This window comes from Chelmon rostratus, chromosome 21 (assembly GCF_017976325.1).
Source record: "Chelmon rostratus isolate fCheRos1 chromosome 21, fCheRos1.pri, whole genome shotgun sequence".
NCBI classification, from domain to species: Eukaryota; Metazoa; Chordata; class Actinopteri; order Chaetodontiformes; family Chaetodontidae; genus Chelmon; species Chelmon rostratus.
The window spans coordinates 6150953-6168401 of NC_055678.1; the positions used below are offsets into that span (position 1 = coordinate 6150953).

General features: G+C 40.4%; 3 protein-coding genes across 4 annotated transcripts in view; 1 reads left to right on the forward strand and 2 right to left on the reverse strand.

The window, feature by feature from the left end:
• Positions 1-7626: 7626 nt before the first annotated feature.
• Positions 7627-11772, reverse strand: cntd1 (cyclin N-terminal domain containing 1). The gene is made up of 7 exons (XM_041963363.1): positions 11604-11772; positions 9886-9961; positions 9623-9794; positions 9373-9535; positions 9071-9215; positions 7912-8008; positions 7627-7725 (listed from the first exon to the last, which is right to left on the reverse strand). The coding sequence occupies exons 1-7, from the start codon at positions 11770-11772 to the stop codon at positions 7627-7629; spliced, it is 921 nt and encodes a 306-aa protein (XP_041819297.1).
• Positions 11773-12044: 272 nt separating this feature from the next.
• LOC121624589 (cytochrome c oxidase assembly factor 3 homolog, mitochondrial) lies at positions 12045-15258 on the forward strand. Its single transcript, XM_041962366.1, has 2 exons — positions 12045-12378; positions 13466-15258. The coding sequence occupies exons 1-2, from the start codon at positions 12186-12188 to the stop codon at positions 13567-13569; spliced, it is 297 nt and encodes a 98-aa protein (XP_041818300.1). The 5' UTR covers positions 12045-12185; the 3' UTR covers positions 13570-15258.
• The window catches only part of wnk4a (WNK lysine deficient protein kinase 4a), a 42223-nt gene continuing 38928 nt past the window's right edge, over positions 14155-17449 (reverse strand). For both annotated transcript variants that reach the window (XM_041962365.1, XM_041962364.1), the window contains 3 exons: positions 16758-16963; positions 16577-16671; positions 14155-16472 (listed from right to left, as the gene is read on the reverse strand). In XM_041962365.1, the coding sequence (XP_041818299.1) occupies positions 16470-16472; positions 16577-16671; positions 16758-16963 (304 nt within the window). In that variant the 3' untranslated portion in view covers positions 14155-16469. The remainder of the gene's footprint in view (positions 16473-16576; positions 16672-16757; positions 16964-17449) is intronic.

Sequence of the window (17449 nt, forward strand, 5' to 3'; positions counted from 1 at the left end):
AGCCAGTCGGTGCCCAGTGCCACGCAGCGCCGCAACATGGTGCGCTGACCTGCCTATCACTGGGTCAAGTCGGTTAAATCTATCAAATATTACACTTCCGGTGCTAACTTTCAAAATAAAGCCCTCAACAGTTGCAATGTTTGCAACGCGTGGTGTAAAGCGCACAAAGAGAATTCAAAATATGCCTCTAAAATAAACATAAGCATAAAATAAAATTAAAAAAAATAAAATGAATGTGTTTTATGTTTTACGTTTTAGCGATCATCACTATCGTATTTCCGGTGTTCATCGGTATTCTTTGACTGGCTTGACGCTGAAATCCCGGGAGAACAGACGGGGCGCATGTACAAACATACAGTGGGGGGTGGGAGGCAGGCTTAATGAATTATTTATGATGAAAGAAGGCACTAATACCTAAATCATTCATAATTATTCAAGAGAAACAAGGTCGATGCCAATCAAACTTCAATTCCTCTCCCCTGCAGATCATGCCATTTGACATTAGACATGATATATGGAGAAGAGGTTGGCCAGTGTCAGACATTATCCTGACCTCTTCCTCAATCAGTCAATAAAATTACAGGCCCATCAGCCAGAATTACAGTCAGGGGCGCTGTATACAGGAAAATTAACTGTACACGGTGCTCGGTTGTGGCATACAAGCTAAATGGCCCCCAGATGACATTTAAATTGATGCTCTGTAAGGCATCACTTTAATGTATCATTATTAAACTAATGCACATTTTTACTGAAAGGGTCACTTAAAGGGAAAATGCTACATTTTAATGTTTTGAGAACAATTTAAATTGATTATATTTGTGGTTGTTGTCGCTATAATGACTGGTGGTCATAGTTTAAATGTCTTTTATTTACTGCCGCATTACTGCTGATTCAAACTGATTATTAATTGAATGATAATACGCTTAGCTGACATCAGATGTAATCTACTTATTCTCTTATCGCCGTGATTAATCCACAACCAGTAATCAGATACACACTTCGGAGGTAGAGCCCTTCATTGCAGCTGCCTCCACAAAGTGACTTGGTGACACTTTATGAGTTTTTTTTTTTTGGCACAAGTCTATACAGAATAGCTACTTGGTTTTCAGTTAGCCTTGACTGTACTTCTCAAGCACTTCTGATTTGTGTCGTGGCTTCTCCTACAACCTGTCAAGAAATGGCATGATAATCTAAATCTTATTTTCTTTTCCTTTGTGAAAACATCAACTCCCTCTGCAGCGTCGTTATATGTTTAATATGGTAAGGTTTTCACTTATTATTCTGCGAGTAGGAGGAAGAAGTTCTCCATTAAGTAAATGTGCTCTAATGGAGAATACCCTAGTTGACCAGTGTTAAAGAAAGCAGGTAATCCTTTCCTACATTTGACACTTGCCAGGATAAAGACATGCCAACATCATACATCTTCCAAATATAGCCTTAAGTTGGCAGATATAACAAACCCACCAAAGGGCATATTTGTACTTTAAAAGGTTCCTTCTCTGCAAACAGCTATGAGAAATACCTGAGGAAGGCCCTGGAAACTGGCTTTGGTGCAGGGTTCCTGTTACTGTGAGTGTGATGGACGAGGTGGTCACAGATAGCCAAGCGGTTGAGGCCCCCAACCTCTGGAAACACACATGCTTTCGCTGGCACTGAATCAAATCCTGCCAGAGCTTCCTCTGTCACTGTCTCCCCCTGTACTTTCCCCTCTGTCTGAATATAAAGAATGAAAACAGTAAAGGTGAGTGTGCAGCCCACTCTCGCCTCAGCAGATTGCAAGGGGGGGGGGGGGGGGGGGGGGGGGGTGAGATTAATGGGGCCTAGCCCAAGATTGCGGGTAAGATCATAAGAGTCGTGGGGAGCCAGAGAAAAGTGACTCAATGAAGCCTGGTCCTGGATCCTCTGCTAATCTACTGGAGCTCTAGCTCCTCTGGCACAGCTGTATGTGTGATGGCAGTCAGTGTCAGACTGGAAGATCACACAGTCTGTTCTTTCATCAGCAATACGTAGTGAAGCGGGAGCAGAGATCCAGACAGAAGTTTGTGTTTAGCGTTTTCAAATGTGAACATAATTAAAAATCAGTATTTACATTCTCTGCTCCCACTTCATAGGTCTATTCCACTCCAATTCGGGTGGAAATACTTTATTCCTCACTGCACTGCATTCATGTAAAAACATTTAGTTGCAAGTTACTTTGCAGATTCAGATTATTAATGCAAAAGTAAGTTGTATTATTATCAGTTAAGATGATACTTTATTGATCCTGGGGAGGAATTCACTAGCTACCCTGCAAAGTCATTCAAATTAGCCCCACCTTGCAGCTGCAGCATTAAAAAGTGATGTACACATGAATGTATCAACAATTATGACTGTAAAAGTGTCTTGTCTGTGTTCTCAGTGGTTCATTGAACATCAGATGTGGTGTGCACATTGAAACACAGGATCCAAAAAGCCATTTCACTCATTTATTTGCCATCAGATGATTGGTGGATGATTTAGTATCAGCAATACATCACCAATCTGGCAGGTATTCAGGTGCTCCTTTGTCCTGTCTCAGTTGTTTGGAGGGAAAAAGGGCAAGACAGGCCTACAGGGTGGGGTTTTATAACCTTGGAGGGAGTGGTTAGTGCTTGAGTGGCAGGCTGAGCAGCTGAGTGAGACTTGGGATTTCTAACAATGACCCAATAATGTGATATACAGTATACGATTGTGAAATGGGCCATTATGTATAATAAGTATTTTTACTTCAAGGAGGCATTTAAGTAGAGCTGCAACAATTAGTCGATTAGTAATTCATTGCAAACTATTTTGATAATCTTTTCAGTAATTTTTCAAACAAAGCTGTCAAACATTTGCTGGTTCCAGCATCCTAAATCATTGTTGCATGTTAATATAACGAATGATCACAGAGAGTTGTCATATCTGATATTGATACAGGAAAGGCGCGTCTGCACCGTTTGTATGCTTAATTTAAAGCTGTTTACTGTGAGTGACGTGGATTTTTGAATGCAAGGACCCAAAGATTAATTTAATTGTAGGTAAATTGATTTTAATAGGGGTTCTTAACAGAATTTCCAGGTTAACTATTTTCTTCCAGGACTTAGCCTTCTTGCTGAAAACAAAGAGCATATTGCATTCTTTAAAACATTTGAAATTCAATCTGTCGTCATACTTTTTTGTTTTGCTGTTCTACTTTTTCATATGTTTTGACACTAATGTTATGATATGATATCCGCCAGATACTTGGGGGGGGGGGGGGTCTTTCCTCACATAACAAGCTGTGGATAACTGCAAGGCTGTAACATTACCGCTGGCTTTGTTGCTTCAAAGTAGCAGCCTACCACACACAGTCAATACACCTGACAGTGGATACAGGTGTTACACCTCGCTGCAGCCTTGCTTTCCCCAGGATTATTTCTCACCTGGTGGTATCTGAGCCTGCAAGTGTTCTTCCACACTAGCGAGCTGCCATCTGTTGTGATGTTATAATTATGTCCCAGACACTGTTAACTACTTTGTGTTTCAGAGTAGTACCTCAAAACTGGGAGCGACGGAGAAAACGTCAGTCGCGCTGAATATTTTAGGGATGCAAAGGAAACGACTAGATTTGGACCATCAGGTGAAAGCTGCAAAAAAGTTTCACAGAAAAGATTCTTCCTTGCCATCCACTGCCACTGCCTCAGTGCCTCTTTACAGTCAGAATCAGACAGGGGCTCGAGTGAGGGCAGATACAGAGATGATATAAAGATTGCTGGCAAGCAGACGCTTTTGACAGTATGGCAGCCCAGCTGTAAGGAAGGCAACAACTTAAACAACACCCAATAACAACTTTCATCACACTGTATATAGAATTAGAAACTTCACCAGCTGTGGAATATACTCACATCTTATTGGCACAGTTTCATTATAGCAGCATCCAGCACTCCTCTTAAGTAGTGCAGCTTTCCAAGACAGTCTTACACTCCAAAACCTCTTTGCTCTCCACCTGCTGTTGTCCTCCTGCAGCTCTGGGAAAAAAGCTTCGTCTGAGCCAGGGGACCCATACAATAAAAGCTCAGTGTCCCGCCTTCGAGCTCTCTCCAGTGGAACGCAGAGCATGACTGCAGAGCTGGCAATGACTTCAAAGATTTCCCACATAGAAAAGGCCCCCCTGGCATCCAGATGTAAGTTTTCTTGGATACATATGGCGCTGCAGGTTATATGGCAGAATGCAACTGGCCAGTTTTCTCACTACCTGCTGTTTCTTTAAACTGATTTATTTTTTTTAGCTAGTATGCTATTTTATAATATTAACTGTTATTTGATATCTGCTGTGTTTTTATTGCAAGCCAATATGCCTCTCATGGAACACAGCTTTTTTTTTTTTTTTTTGCATCTCTTTTTCCAAGGCAATAAAGTACACCCTGCACGGTATCACAACAAGCACAGGTCTGAGCATGTGAAGGACAGAGTATTAAATGGATCCACCCGTGGGGAAGCAAGCAAGCAAACACAAAGCCAAGACATCCTGAAGCACAAGAACTAGATGAAACACCTTTTCAGCAAAACAAACATTGAGGAGATCATAGACTCTGGACAACTTCCTGGGAGGTACCACCACTGTCCCACACCTTCCCATATTTGATACACCATCCAGTGAATCTGAGGAGGAGGAGGCAGATGGTGACCTATTACCCTCCTGGCAGGACACATACAGAGAGAGTGATTTGATCACCACCTGAGGAGTTTCTCAGGCAAGCTCAGCCTCCACCCACTGTCACAGCACTCATAGCCTACACAACCTGCAGTCGTCCACTTTGCAGTTATATCAAGTACGTCAACATTAATACCACCGGAAAATAGCGATGCATGCAGTCTCACTCCTCTCCTGGAGCAAACAAGGCAACCTCTTGTGACACCGCTGCGACCTACCACTGACAGACAGGGGCTTTGTGGCTTGCACAGGACACACCAACATCTCCCCATCACATCACAGACAAGCCTGGCCTCCTCAGCCAAGACTAGCTTCTATCAGAGGTAGTCTACTCTGGTCAACATGGAGGAGGATGCAAATCAGAAAGAAACCAGCATCACTGACACACTGCAGTCCTCAAGTGAGGCCTGGGGTCCAAGTACATCTGGACAGCTAGATAATCTGAATGTGGATGGTATGATGATGTTAAGACATATGGAAGAGCTAATGCACATTCAAGAATGTCAAGAGGCACAGGGTGGAGCTACTGCTGCCCAAAATGGTGAGTCGATAAAAGAAGACAGCCACAAAGAGATTGTAAAAAAAAAGGAGACCATATGATGAATAGATAGCAGCGTTTCTGTAGATTAATTTAAAAAACGTGTTTTTTGCTCAGCAAAAGGCCTGTTTTTAATAATATACGGACTATTAGGACTTTACTGGTACTTTATACAGTATATAATTGTACAGATATCATGAATCAGCATACAAAATATTCAACATATTAAATTAAACTACAAGTTCTCAAATATATTATCCTGACATCAGATATGAATGAAAAACTTAGGGTGTAAAACTCTTGAGGTAAAATTTCAATTATGTCATCTCCTACTGTCTGTAGGTTATTACTCAATTATCTGAGGAGCTGCTATCACCCTGCCTGTGTTCAAGAAGTCTGCAGTTCATTCATTTCACTGCTTGAAAAAAAAAATGGATCCAGACAAAAATCCAGTCAGGTCAGGAGATCCTGCAGCTAAGGGCGATAAGATGAATTTGCCACAGTCTGACGGATCAGCAAGGCAGCTTAATACATTGAGCAAGAAAAGTGTAATCCCAAAGAAGTTGACTGCAAAAGGATAATTCATTTAGGGTGTTCGGAGATGATTGATGTGTTCAGGCATACTGTATTAACTTTTCCAGGGTCAAAGCTCTGTGTTGTTGAAAGATGTTAACTTTGTATGGGGGTGCTAACACTCGACCCCTAAACATTTGACTTGGGTGATTATTACAGGAGACATCACCTACAGCAACAGGCAAACTGAGGCAGAAGACAAAATGAAGTTTATAAAAATCTGTTGCTTTGCTTTATGGCATCACGTTTGTCTTGCTCCCACCTGCTTTCAGGTGAACATTGCTGAAATGCAAAATTGCAGAGGACTAGTGGAAGCGTGACCCTCAGGTCCGGAGCTTCACTGTTAACACTGGTGGCACCTTCCTGTCCATTCCACAGGGTAACTGTATGTTCTTGAAGCATTGATAACTGATTCATTCGACATACTAATTGCACAGAATACACTGTGTAGGTCGATCATAAGAGAATCGACCTAATTAGTTCTTTAGCAGTTACTACTTGCACTGAGGTATTTGGAGCTAAGCCATGTGGCCAATTACCTTGCAAGGCAGCTGGATTCTCGAGATCACAAGCTCACGTGAGCCCTAGAATCCATCTTGCCAGGCTTGAGCTATGAGTTTGAACCCCAGTGGTTAGGACCAATCAGCGTCCTATGAGTAACCACTGGCAGCTACGTGGGTGTAGTTTAGGTGTGACAACAGCGAGAAAAGCCTTTTTGAAAACAACAGTGGCAGCTCCTAAAGGGGTTAATGTAGATGCTGCAGTTATATCAGAACTAGAGTTTATGTGATGTATCTCAGCAGAAAATATGTTGTCACTTTTCTCCTGACTGCCTGCAGATAGCACCTATCCAGATATCAAGGTAACAAACCAGCTAGCTACCTGTCCAAACCTGACCCCAGCCACCCGGAGAACCTCAGTGGCTGTTGATGGATGATAATCACCATAAATACATGTATATTTATCAGCAAGTGCTTTGATATGTGAAGGTAAATCTCTTGAACTATAACATTAATTACTATCTAAATAAATGAGCACATAAGGAGTCAGACCAAATGAAAACTTATGATTGATACGATGAAAGTTTTTACAACATTCTATTATTTGTTCATTTGTTCGTCCCAATTTGGGAACATCACCAGACTACAACACTTTTTTTCGGTTCCAAGCTTTTCTGAAAAATTCTACAACAAACTGAAAGTGACATTATAATTCTGTATAGAACAAAAACTCTATTTGGTTTCAAGAGGTGTTTTTAATTCTGTCCTCAGATTCAGATATGGCCAATGCTTCCCTTGCAAGCATCGGGCACTTCTTGAGCTGTACTCCATTTTTTAAAATCTTGCTTGATGTGGAACACGAATATTACAATAAACCACAATCTAATTTGAGTAAGCAGATCAATCTGGCACAGGAAATGTAAAAACAGTGGAGATATACACTATATTAAGCTACTGTTTAATACAATAGTTTTATATATATATATATATATATATATATATATAATAAGGCAGTAAGAGATTTAGATAATAATCTATACTCAACATTTTAGGTAAACTAAACAATTGTAACATCAATACTAACTTGTTTTACAGAATGTATAATTAGAATAAAGTAGACGTATGTCTGTCACTAAAAAGCAGACCACTCTATAGTGACTTAATCTTCAAGCCCCATGTCATCACATGAGGTATTTCGGTACAAAGATGCTGCTTTAACGGAATCATCTTATTTAGGAGCACAGTACATGTTCTGTGCTAACATGTACAGCTAGAAAACAACCTGAACTATTAACAGTAAGAGTATAAAGTCTTATCAAGACTCAAGCACTCGGTTTAACAATGTGTATCAGTGTCACATAAGCGAAATCACTGATGCTCCTCCTTGAGATTCCTGTCATGTGACTCAGTTCTCCCACTATCTGCAATGCATTAAAGATTGACAGATTAAGTAAGCATTTACATGTACCTGGATAAGGTAGATGACCTTATATGCTTTGATTTGGCTGCATATTTTGTCTACAATTTTGACATTTAAAACACTGATGAGAAATGCTACTATGAATGCAGTTAAGATTTTCATACTTATAAAACCTCAAGTGTTTCACCTGTTTCCATATTGTGACATAATGGACGAATGCAGCCACGGCGATGACACCAACACCAAGAAGCATGTAGTCTTCAGTCACTGCCACAAACTTCTCTCTGTTTAGAGAGATTTAATTCAGTGTTAAAGCAGCTATAACCAATATGTTTATATTAACAATGGAACAATTGACTATGTGTAATGTGAAAGGGATTGAAAGGGGAGAATTACAACCAGTGATTATCCACAACACTCCCATTAATCAGGTATGCTCTTGTAAGTCTCTTGGTGTCCACGTTGATAACATGTTTACCTGGCAGGCCCATGCTGACAGCCTATGCTCCAAAATACAGGATGGATGGGATGTGCAATATGTTTTTACAACAAGTTCTTATTAATGGCAAATGTTAGTGCATGTATGTGGTTGACTGTGTATTTAAAATTTAGAATGACACTTGCTAAACGCAGCGAAGAAAATGTCCCTAATGGGACAATAATGTATATCACATTGTATCACATGACACTGCAATTCCCCTCAGCTCCACAGCGCTTTACAACATCGTTGTTTTGATTAAGCTGTTTTACTCCACAGCAGGCAGCTGCTTTCAGCTGAAAAGCTCAAAAAACCTGGTGCTGTCTACTACCTGGCCAGCACCAAACAGCAGAAAGAGTAAGTGACTAGCTGGTGAACATAGTGAGCATTTAGCAGCTAAACTGCCAGATATTTCCCTCAGGAGTTGATGGAAACCACAACACAGCTAAAAGGAGAGTGGATATTAGACTTACACTCGTCAGGTTGCCAAAAGCACAATAAATTAATGCTAACATTGCTCCACGTCTGGATGTGTAAATCTGCTAACAAGTTCGCCATTATCAACTTAAAAGGTGTCAATGTTGTGTTCACAACTTGTTTCCACTGCCTCCAAGTGGCTAAAAATCAGTTATTACAGGTTTAACAACTTATCCCAAACACAGTTTTATGTAGTCACTCACTGAATAGCTCTGTATGAGCTTTCCAGGGGGGCAAGCCATGAGAAACATGAGAAACCATAACAACATAGACAGTTCCCAGCTGGCTGTAGTCCATTGAACTGCTAATCCAGCAGCTTGTCCGCTCTACCGTGACAGAAACACCTGTCCCATAAATATCTGAAAGTGCGGCTAAAAGAGAAATGTAATACCTCTGTTCTGTAGATGGGCTGACATGCTGAATGGTAGTCACTAACAAGGACTCAAAGATGGCAGTCCTTTGCAGGGTGACGAACTGGAGAACATGGTGGCACAGGTGATACAGGCGCTCCACAGAGATGGATGGCTCATTGTGTCCTACAAAAGTTCATAGTCGCCTCTTTCAAAGTCAGTATAGCTGTTCAATGGACATGACCAAATTATTGTCACAGGACCTTTCATTTAATTTTGCACAATTTTTGCCCCAGCATAATACTTCACATAAGTTGCTCTGTATTTAAATATGATATCTTACCAAGCACCTCCAGAAGTATTTCCACATATGTCAGTGGGTTAGGGGCATTTAGTCTGAATTCAAGCCCTTTTAAGACCAACAGCTCTGATTCCAGGACAGTCTGTTTAGAGACGTTGTGGCCCACTGAATGCAGAAAGCGCACAGCAGTATTGTTGTCGATTATCTAGAAATGTTTTGAAAAAGTATAGATTATTTGGTTTCTAAGCACAGGCTGTGGAAAGTTATTAATCGCAGACATTGCAGAACTTACATGACTGTGCAAAGACAGTTTGCTTGCAAGCTGCACGCAGGAGAAGATGATGAGAAGGAATTTCTCCTTGAGCTTGGCAAAAATAGCCTCCTCATAACTTCTTGGTGGATCAGCAGCTGCACCATGAGGTGTGGGTGTGGTCAGCAAATCTGTAAGGTGCTTGACCATAAACCTGCAGAAGATAACTATTCACATAAAGACATGGCAAGACCAATATCATACTAGGTGTGGCAGGGAAAGGCAAATGTGATGCTACATCTTACCTTTGAAGTAATTCAATGGCATGGTATCCAGTTAGTGGATCAAGTCTTAGTTCTTTAGTCATCAGGAAGATGTATTCTAAGTTACACCAGAGAGGGAAGCAGGGCATAAGCAAAAGCAGAGAACAAAACAGAAAAATCCTTTTCTGAGCAGAAGCATGAGCTCAGCATATTGGGATGAAGTTGGCAGACTATGATGAAAGGAAAAGAAATACATCCCAGAAAGGAATGTGTAAGGCAGTAAATGTGTTTGGGCAATCCTATGTAAAGCGACACAGGGAGAGATCTCATGTAGTTCTGTGAATGGGATCAATAAAATGAAATATGAGCCATTTCCTCTGCAGGCGCTATAGGCTATTCACTGTCATTTATGAGCTCTTTGCAGTGATGCTTAATGGACATATTGGGAATGAAAAACTATAAATAGCCAGCATACTTTATCAAGGTACAAATGATCCTCTGGATGATAAAGATAAAAGAACACATAAGCCCAGATGGCCCAGTGAAGATTTATTCATTGTGACTGAATATATATTTATTTAAAACTCTGATTCTCTTTACTTTATGCTTATTTTTGCATGAAATAACAGCTGAGAGCCATGGAAGTAAAACATTTAACACTGAATCACAACCATGCTGGGTTCTCAACACCACCCACCAGCCAGCACTAGCAAAAACTGTATCGTGACTGGACTAGTTTTTCTATTAGTATTTATATGGTAGTTCCTTCAATTCTGTGAACATTTTCCGGCTTCTTTCGTAAGCTGGCACCAGGACAAGCATGTTAGAGAATGGGACAGAACTTCTAACAGAGATATCCCCATACAGAAATTTGAATAAATTGTATTTTAGCTGCCATGTGAACAGTAAAGAAGGAGAATATGGATATTTATTAGAGGTCATTAAGACTGCTATCCATCTGCTCCTCCTCACTGGCAGGGTTTTTCCTGCTGAGGTGCTGGCAGCTGGAGAGACTCCACTAGCTCATGGAGGCTGTATGGAGAACTGGCCCCCATAATAACAAGGCTCACAATCTGTGGTGTGTGACAGACTTCAGAGTGATGACAGGGTACAGGGAGGCTTAGTGGGCCATTCAGAGTTAGCCCTGTACATCTTAGTCAATCCCACCTGCTGACAAAACTATTAAAGCTACTGCAGGATGAGACAGTCTGCACACCAGGTGAAATAATTACAGCATGAAAACACATAAGTCTACAAATGAAAGCCTCGTTTATATACAGTAGTTTTAAATAGAGTAGCAGTCACAGAAGGTAGCTTCCCTTTATGTTTTAAATGCATCCCATAATTGATAGCAGTGAAGTACATGCTTCATGAATACAGCTATACAATCATTAATTAAAAGGAAAAAGAAGCATTCTGCCAAGGGGAGGTATTTAGCTAGCTAGCAACAGTATAACCGTCACTGCTGTGTGAGGTGCAGGAAAATTAAAAACTCCGCAGTTTACACACAATATAACAGAGGGTTTACCTGGATCTCTGTGGAGAAATACAGAAAAAAATTGTTTAAAAATAAGAAGAAATTAAGTTAATGCATAATTTTTCTTAATAACGGTTAGAGAGGTGGACCAAGATGAAAGTGCGTCATACGCATTTTCAAACGTTATAAATAACGTAACCGTTAGGAGGTATTAAATTTGAAATATATTAAATGCTAGCGTTATATGGAGTCACCTCTCTGGGGCTCATATAACTTTACTTACCCATTAGCCTTCTATCTCTGAACTTTCCGCTGCATTTTGATAAACTATCGAGGTTATCTTTGTTTCTTTTGTTGAGGTTAATCAGGAAATCTGTGAGCAGGTCGACAGAGACTTCGCGAAACCTCAAACTTATTCTTTGGCTGGGAGAAGAAAATAATCTTTTCTCCATTTACACACTAACGATTGTCTTCTGTAGGCAGAAAAGTTAAATTCACAAACAACCAAGTCTATAATTTTTGTTAACTTTTGTCGAATACAAACTGGAAAACCAAAAAGAAATCGTGCCTGGAGTTTATATTTTCCGGAAGATGGCGCTAATCCCTCTGTTTTCACCTCCAAGAGCGATTTAACGTCTCCAGGTAGGAACCTTTCCCTGTATGGGGGCTCATTTGATTGTTGCACACTTTAGTTCCATTCGCATGCATTCGCGCAGTAGTTGGTGGCGCTCGTAGTGCTCAAGGCGCAGATCTCACAACGTCCTGATGGACTAATCACTACACCAGCAGCTCCGCAGATCATTTGAATTACAGTTGCGCGCATAACTGTTGCGAAACAACCTTTCATACCTCACTGGCTGCAGACATGGCCGACAAGTCGCCGAAGTCCAGTACTCCCTTTGCAACCAGGATAGACCCGACTAAAGAGGGTCTTTCTCAAGAGCAGATGAATTTCATCCGGCAGGTAGAGCTCCAACAGTGGAAGAAGAAAACACAGATGCTGCGGACACGAAATGTTGTGACAGGACTCGCCATTGGAGCACTCGTCATGGGAATTTGTATCCTTGCCAAGCACACCAACGTCAACACAAGGTGAACTATGTAACGTTAGCTTAGCGTGCTAAAGTTAGTGTGGGGTTATATAAAGCCAAATCTACAATTTAAAGCTAAACGCTAGTTAATCTCCGCATGCTGTTTTTGACTGTGCAATTATTTGATTGTATATTACTTATCTTAGCTAAAAATGTCTTTAGTTAGGTGCAAAGTTTCCCATTCATTGGATGCTAACATGACAGTTAGCAACGACAGCTAGCATAAACAGGAAGGAAGGTTTGTAGAGTATTAGTGAAGTATGTCTAAACGTTGGTTGAAGGCTGTATTATTTAAAAACCGAAGGTATCTCATTAGCATCAAGCTAGCTTTAACAATTGTCGATTTTACTACATTAATAAGTTAAATCAAAAGATATCCATCTCATTTTCCTGGAGTCTTGAACATACGGAAGCCCATTTCTGCCAGGATAATAAAAAAGATGTGCGTAATAAAAATAAAAAATGCTCAAGGTTAGCTGATTTACTAAATCTAAATAATGAGGTACAGCTGCATGCAAAGTCAATTTGGACTTACTATCTCATGATTATGAGTTTATTTTGAGTATTTTGTTATTTTTATTATGCATATCTTTTTTATCTTCCTGGCAGAAAAGTGCTTCCATATTTGCACCATTTCTTCAAATGAGGGAAGACTAAATATTAAAAATACCACTCAGCATAATGCAATAAAATTCAACTACTCCACACCCTCATAAATGGCCAGAGAGAGGAATCAATGCTTTTTAAAAACAATTTCAACAAAACTGAACATTAGAACCTTAATGAAGTTGGGAACTGTTGCAGGGATGTTATATTAGACTGCATTGGTTGGTGTACCTAATGAACTGGCAACTAGGTTCCAAAAAGGAATAAGATAGAAGTCTTATGTTTTAATAGAGACAACATTAAGATGTTGTTTTGAAGCAGTGAATTTTAACTGCCTGACTGACATGCTGCTTGCATCACCCACTTGTCACATTATGCTTGTTGTATTTTGCTTTCTGTTGTCATTCTTCTTGCAAATATGTGCCTTGACCACTTGCTCCCCTGCTAGACGGCTACACATTTTACTCAGTCTCCCAGGAGCGGATCATGGATGAAATGGATGAGGAGGCCAAGCGTGCAAGAATGCAGGGACCAAAGACTGGTGCCAACTGAGATGTGTGTGTTGCCTGCCTGTTGTTGGACTGTGTGTCTGTCCTGCACTGAACTGAGAAGGGACTGACGTGGACACTGATGCCACTGATTTATATTCCATGGCTGGCCGCTGTTTTTCATGTTGAGACGGCGCTGGACTTTGTTTTCTTGATTGTGAAGGGTAATTGTGTGCTGACTTAAAACCAGACATCTCTAGATTTTGACTAAGTTTGCCTGTCAGTGGAAAGGACTAATCCACTGACCTTAACATGACCTTACCTGCTACCCAGAAGGCCTAGACTGTAGAGTAATTGCAACCTTTACCTGACAAGTTTCCAGCCCGGATGATGTGATGTGCATACAGTATGAGAGGAACATCTTAGATTTCAGTCAGCTAGTGATAAATCTACAGTGGCCTTTAACAGCAGAGAATGCCTGTGACACTGCTAAAGTGACACACGGATCAGCCTGTTGAAAAATATTTATGTCGATAAAGTTGTGATTTGTAAAATAAAAATCTAATGTATTTGATTTTTTTTTACAGTCATGTCTGTGTAACTGTGCAAAAGAAGACAGTTGATGAAGCAGTAAAGATGACAAAAGAGCTGTGGTATTTACAATAGCATTTATTTTTGTCAAAATTGGATATACATATATATATAGAGTCTGATCTTGCCACCAAATTTTGAGAGTAAAAATATAAAATAAGACATTGTAAGGGAAAGGCACAGATTCAGCATGGCAGGACAGCAGCAGCATCAGAAAGCAATACAATTATATATTTACATTCAGAATTTTGAGACAAAACGTCTTTGAATATATTATGAACTTTGGAAATCTTAATAGGAGTTCCACTGCCAGAAAAATTCAGTGTGTGTTGTGAATATTTTATAAGGCAACAGCTACATGTTCACAGCTTTGACTGATTTCTCTATATCCCACAATGTACTAATTATTTCAAATTGTGGGAGGGTAGATCATCATCACTGTGATCCAATATGGAAAAACTGTGATCAAACATACACTGGATCGTATTCTCTAACTCCCTTTCGGAAAAATAAGAGGATACATATCAGCTCTTCCTCAAGTAACCACAGTTTTTTCCACAAATGTGTCAAATGATTGAGAACTAAAGTAGAATTTACTAAAGTGCACAAGGTGCTTGATCTATGGAACAAGCGATAAAATGATTTTTGCTTGAGCAAGAATTAAGGTTTAGTTTACTCAGAAATTGTAAACATGATCTAGAAATGCACTCTACTATATACACATGTACAATAAAGCCAGTAGTCTAAAATCTAGGTGGATTTTTCACAACCAATCAACACAAATCATTTTTTTTAAATTTTAAACAAGCTACAGTATTTGAAAATAGATGTGTGATGTTGTCTATGCTCAAGTGTTTGACACCGTTTAACTAAATCTCATTTCATAGTTTAAAAAGCAGGTTTTTCTTTTTTCTCAAGCAAGCTACATGCAAACATTTCTAACTGTTGTACAACTCTTTTTCCTTCTGACGCTATGTCTGCACTGATGGAAATGATGCCTCGGTATTGTACTTTTGTACAATGTGAAAAATCAGTTCGACTACATCCTGAAAATGTCAGGAGTAGAGAATGTAGCTCATCCTATCAGGTGTCAAAATCACTAAAGAAAGCAAAGATGTACTAGAACAAAATGTTTCCCTAATACATATTTGAATAAATCAAACTGTACAATGCATCTAGACTGCTCTCGTCAGCCCCTGGAAGGCAATAATCAGAGTGTATTCACTGTGCTGTCAGCAGGTGCTGAGACATCATCAACAAACTACAGCAAACAAGTTGCAAAATTATCCAAAATGTTGTCATTCACTTATGACAACTGTCAGTAAAAGTGTCAGAGCGTCGCTGTGGTTCACATTGCTGTGCTCAGATTAACGGCAGTGACTCAGACAAGCAGGAAAACAGCAACAAGTGCCCGTTTGGTTTATCTGATATCACCGTGTTGGTTCTTACATTGTTGCTCCAGGATCATCATTGCAACTGAGCAAAAGCGACGAAGTCCACACAGAGCAGAATGGGTCAAGCGCTGTACTTTAACCCAGAAGACCAGAGTTCATGTCCTGTATGGAGCTTATTGTTAACTGCTGGCTTAGTTTTTTACACTTTGTTCAGATTTAAAGTTTTCTATCACAGTTTGGTTAGCTTTAGGCAACAAAACTACTTGTTTAGGTTTAGGAAAAGATCATGATATGGGGTTAAATAGGCTGTTTCACAACATTAACCAAATGTTAGAAAAGCTGACTTCTCCCTTTTGTGCACTCTTCCATTTTTTTTCCTACAGAGCAAAGTTATGACATCACAAAATCCTGATTGGTCAGTCGCAGTAATAGTAATGGTCCTGGAGCAACATCACAGCGATATCGGATCATGTGTCGTCATTCTGGGTCAAGTGCCGAAGTAGCTCAGAAGGCCACAACTCTGCGGCACCGCGTACCATCACGTGACTGCGTTAGTGCTAAAAACTTGCTCGGTGTGTGTGATGCGACACTCCGCAGAGTGCTGTGGTAACCTGAAGTTGTTTCATTCTGAACCATTGAGCCTGACAGAGAGCAAAACTGAATTGTCAATTTCAACATGAACCGGATTGATTGATATTCTGCACTTCAGCTGCAAAAAATTCACCAGATTTGACAAAGTTCTGAAAGCTGGAAGTTACAGTTCCTGTGCAACTCCAGTTTCTCTGATGACAGTTTATATGTACGTTGAGGTAAAAGACCACTGGGAGAACCTTGTGACCACTGGCAGAGGGGAGCAGTTTGCTGATCGGTGTGCCAGTGAAAGGAGTTGAAGTGATCCTCCTGCAGGACGGGGTTGACCCCTGCAGTCACACTTCAGATGAGGTAGTCCAGATATACAGCGTGCTTGGCTGACAGTTTCTTACTGGAAAGTGGGAGGCAAAAAGACACAACGTGAGGAAAAGCCCTTTTTGTGTCCTCTTTAACAATAACAACAATATGAACTTTGTTAATGCGGTGGACACTCACCATTCTACTAATGTCATTGGCAAAGGTGACGCCTTTGCTTGGTTTATCCTGGGAGCCGCTGCTGCTGCCTCCAAGGGAATTTCTCCTAATGATACCTAAAAAAAAAACATGCTTTTTAAAACTCACCACATATATACCAGGTAATAACTCAGAAAGAAATCTGGATTTTTTTTTTCCTTACCCTGGAGAGGCAACAGGTCCAGCCGCTGCAGGCTGTTCCTGCGGGATGAGGGGAAACCGTTCCCCTTGGACAGGCGGCGCTGACGACTGGACAGCATGGCAGCAGGAGAGACGATGCCTGCTGGGGGGACCTTCCCCATCTTCTCGTACAACTCCTCGATCTCCCTCTTTTGGGCGGCCTGCAGGGCCTGCACCTCCGTCAGGTGTCTGATGAGGAACAAAAAGCAACAAATGTGAAGTCGCTAAAGGCTCCATATTGTTGGAGCCTGAAAATCCTTGAAGGCTAAAAGGTTTGAGCAAATTAGGGCTTTGAAGAGTTTGTGATTTCTACATTTACTTGACTTGATTTGAACATTCTGAACATGCAAGTGTGCAACAATTCCTCCATTAATTAGCTAATTTACAGGAAAATATTCTACAAGAATTTTGATAATTGTTAAATCATTTTCAGGAAGCAAAAGTGGCAGAAATGTGCTGGATCCTGCCTCTTAAATGTGAGGATTTGTTGCTTTTCTCTGTTTGAGGGATTTATAATCTAAATCTTTGGGATTTGACTTGTTTGTTGGAGAAAACAAGCAGTTTGAGGACATCAACTTAGGCTCTGGGAAATTGTGATGAGTGGTCAATTGGCCTTTTTCTTTTTTCATAAGATCAAAACCTCATGCCTTAAACCTACAGTGTAAATACTGACAG

Bases quoted from the DNA above. Each gene is read 5' to 3' on its own strand.
- cntd1 (XM_041963363.1), bottom strand. From the start codon at position 11,772: ATGGAGAAAAGATTATTTTCTTCTCCCAGCCAAAGAATAAGTTTGAGG. The intron at 9,962-11,603 runs GTAAGTAAAGTT...GGTGTAACTTAG, and splicing joins CAGAGATAGAAGGCTAATGG to AATACATCTTCCTGATGACT. The intron at 7,726-7,911 runs GTGAAACACTTG...AATGCATTGCAG, and splicing joins ATGTCACAATATGGAAACAG to ATAGTGGGAGAACTGAGTCA.
- LOC121624589 (XM_041962366.1), top strand. From the start codon at position 12,186: ATGGCCGACAAGTCGCCGAAGTCCAGTACTCCCTTTGCAACCAGGATA. The intron at 12,379-13,465 runs GTATCCTTGCCA...CTCCCCTGCTAG, and splicing joins AGCACTCGTCATGGGAATTT to ACGGCTACACATTTTACTCA.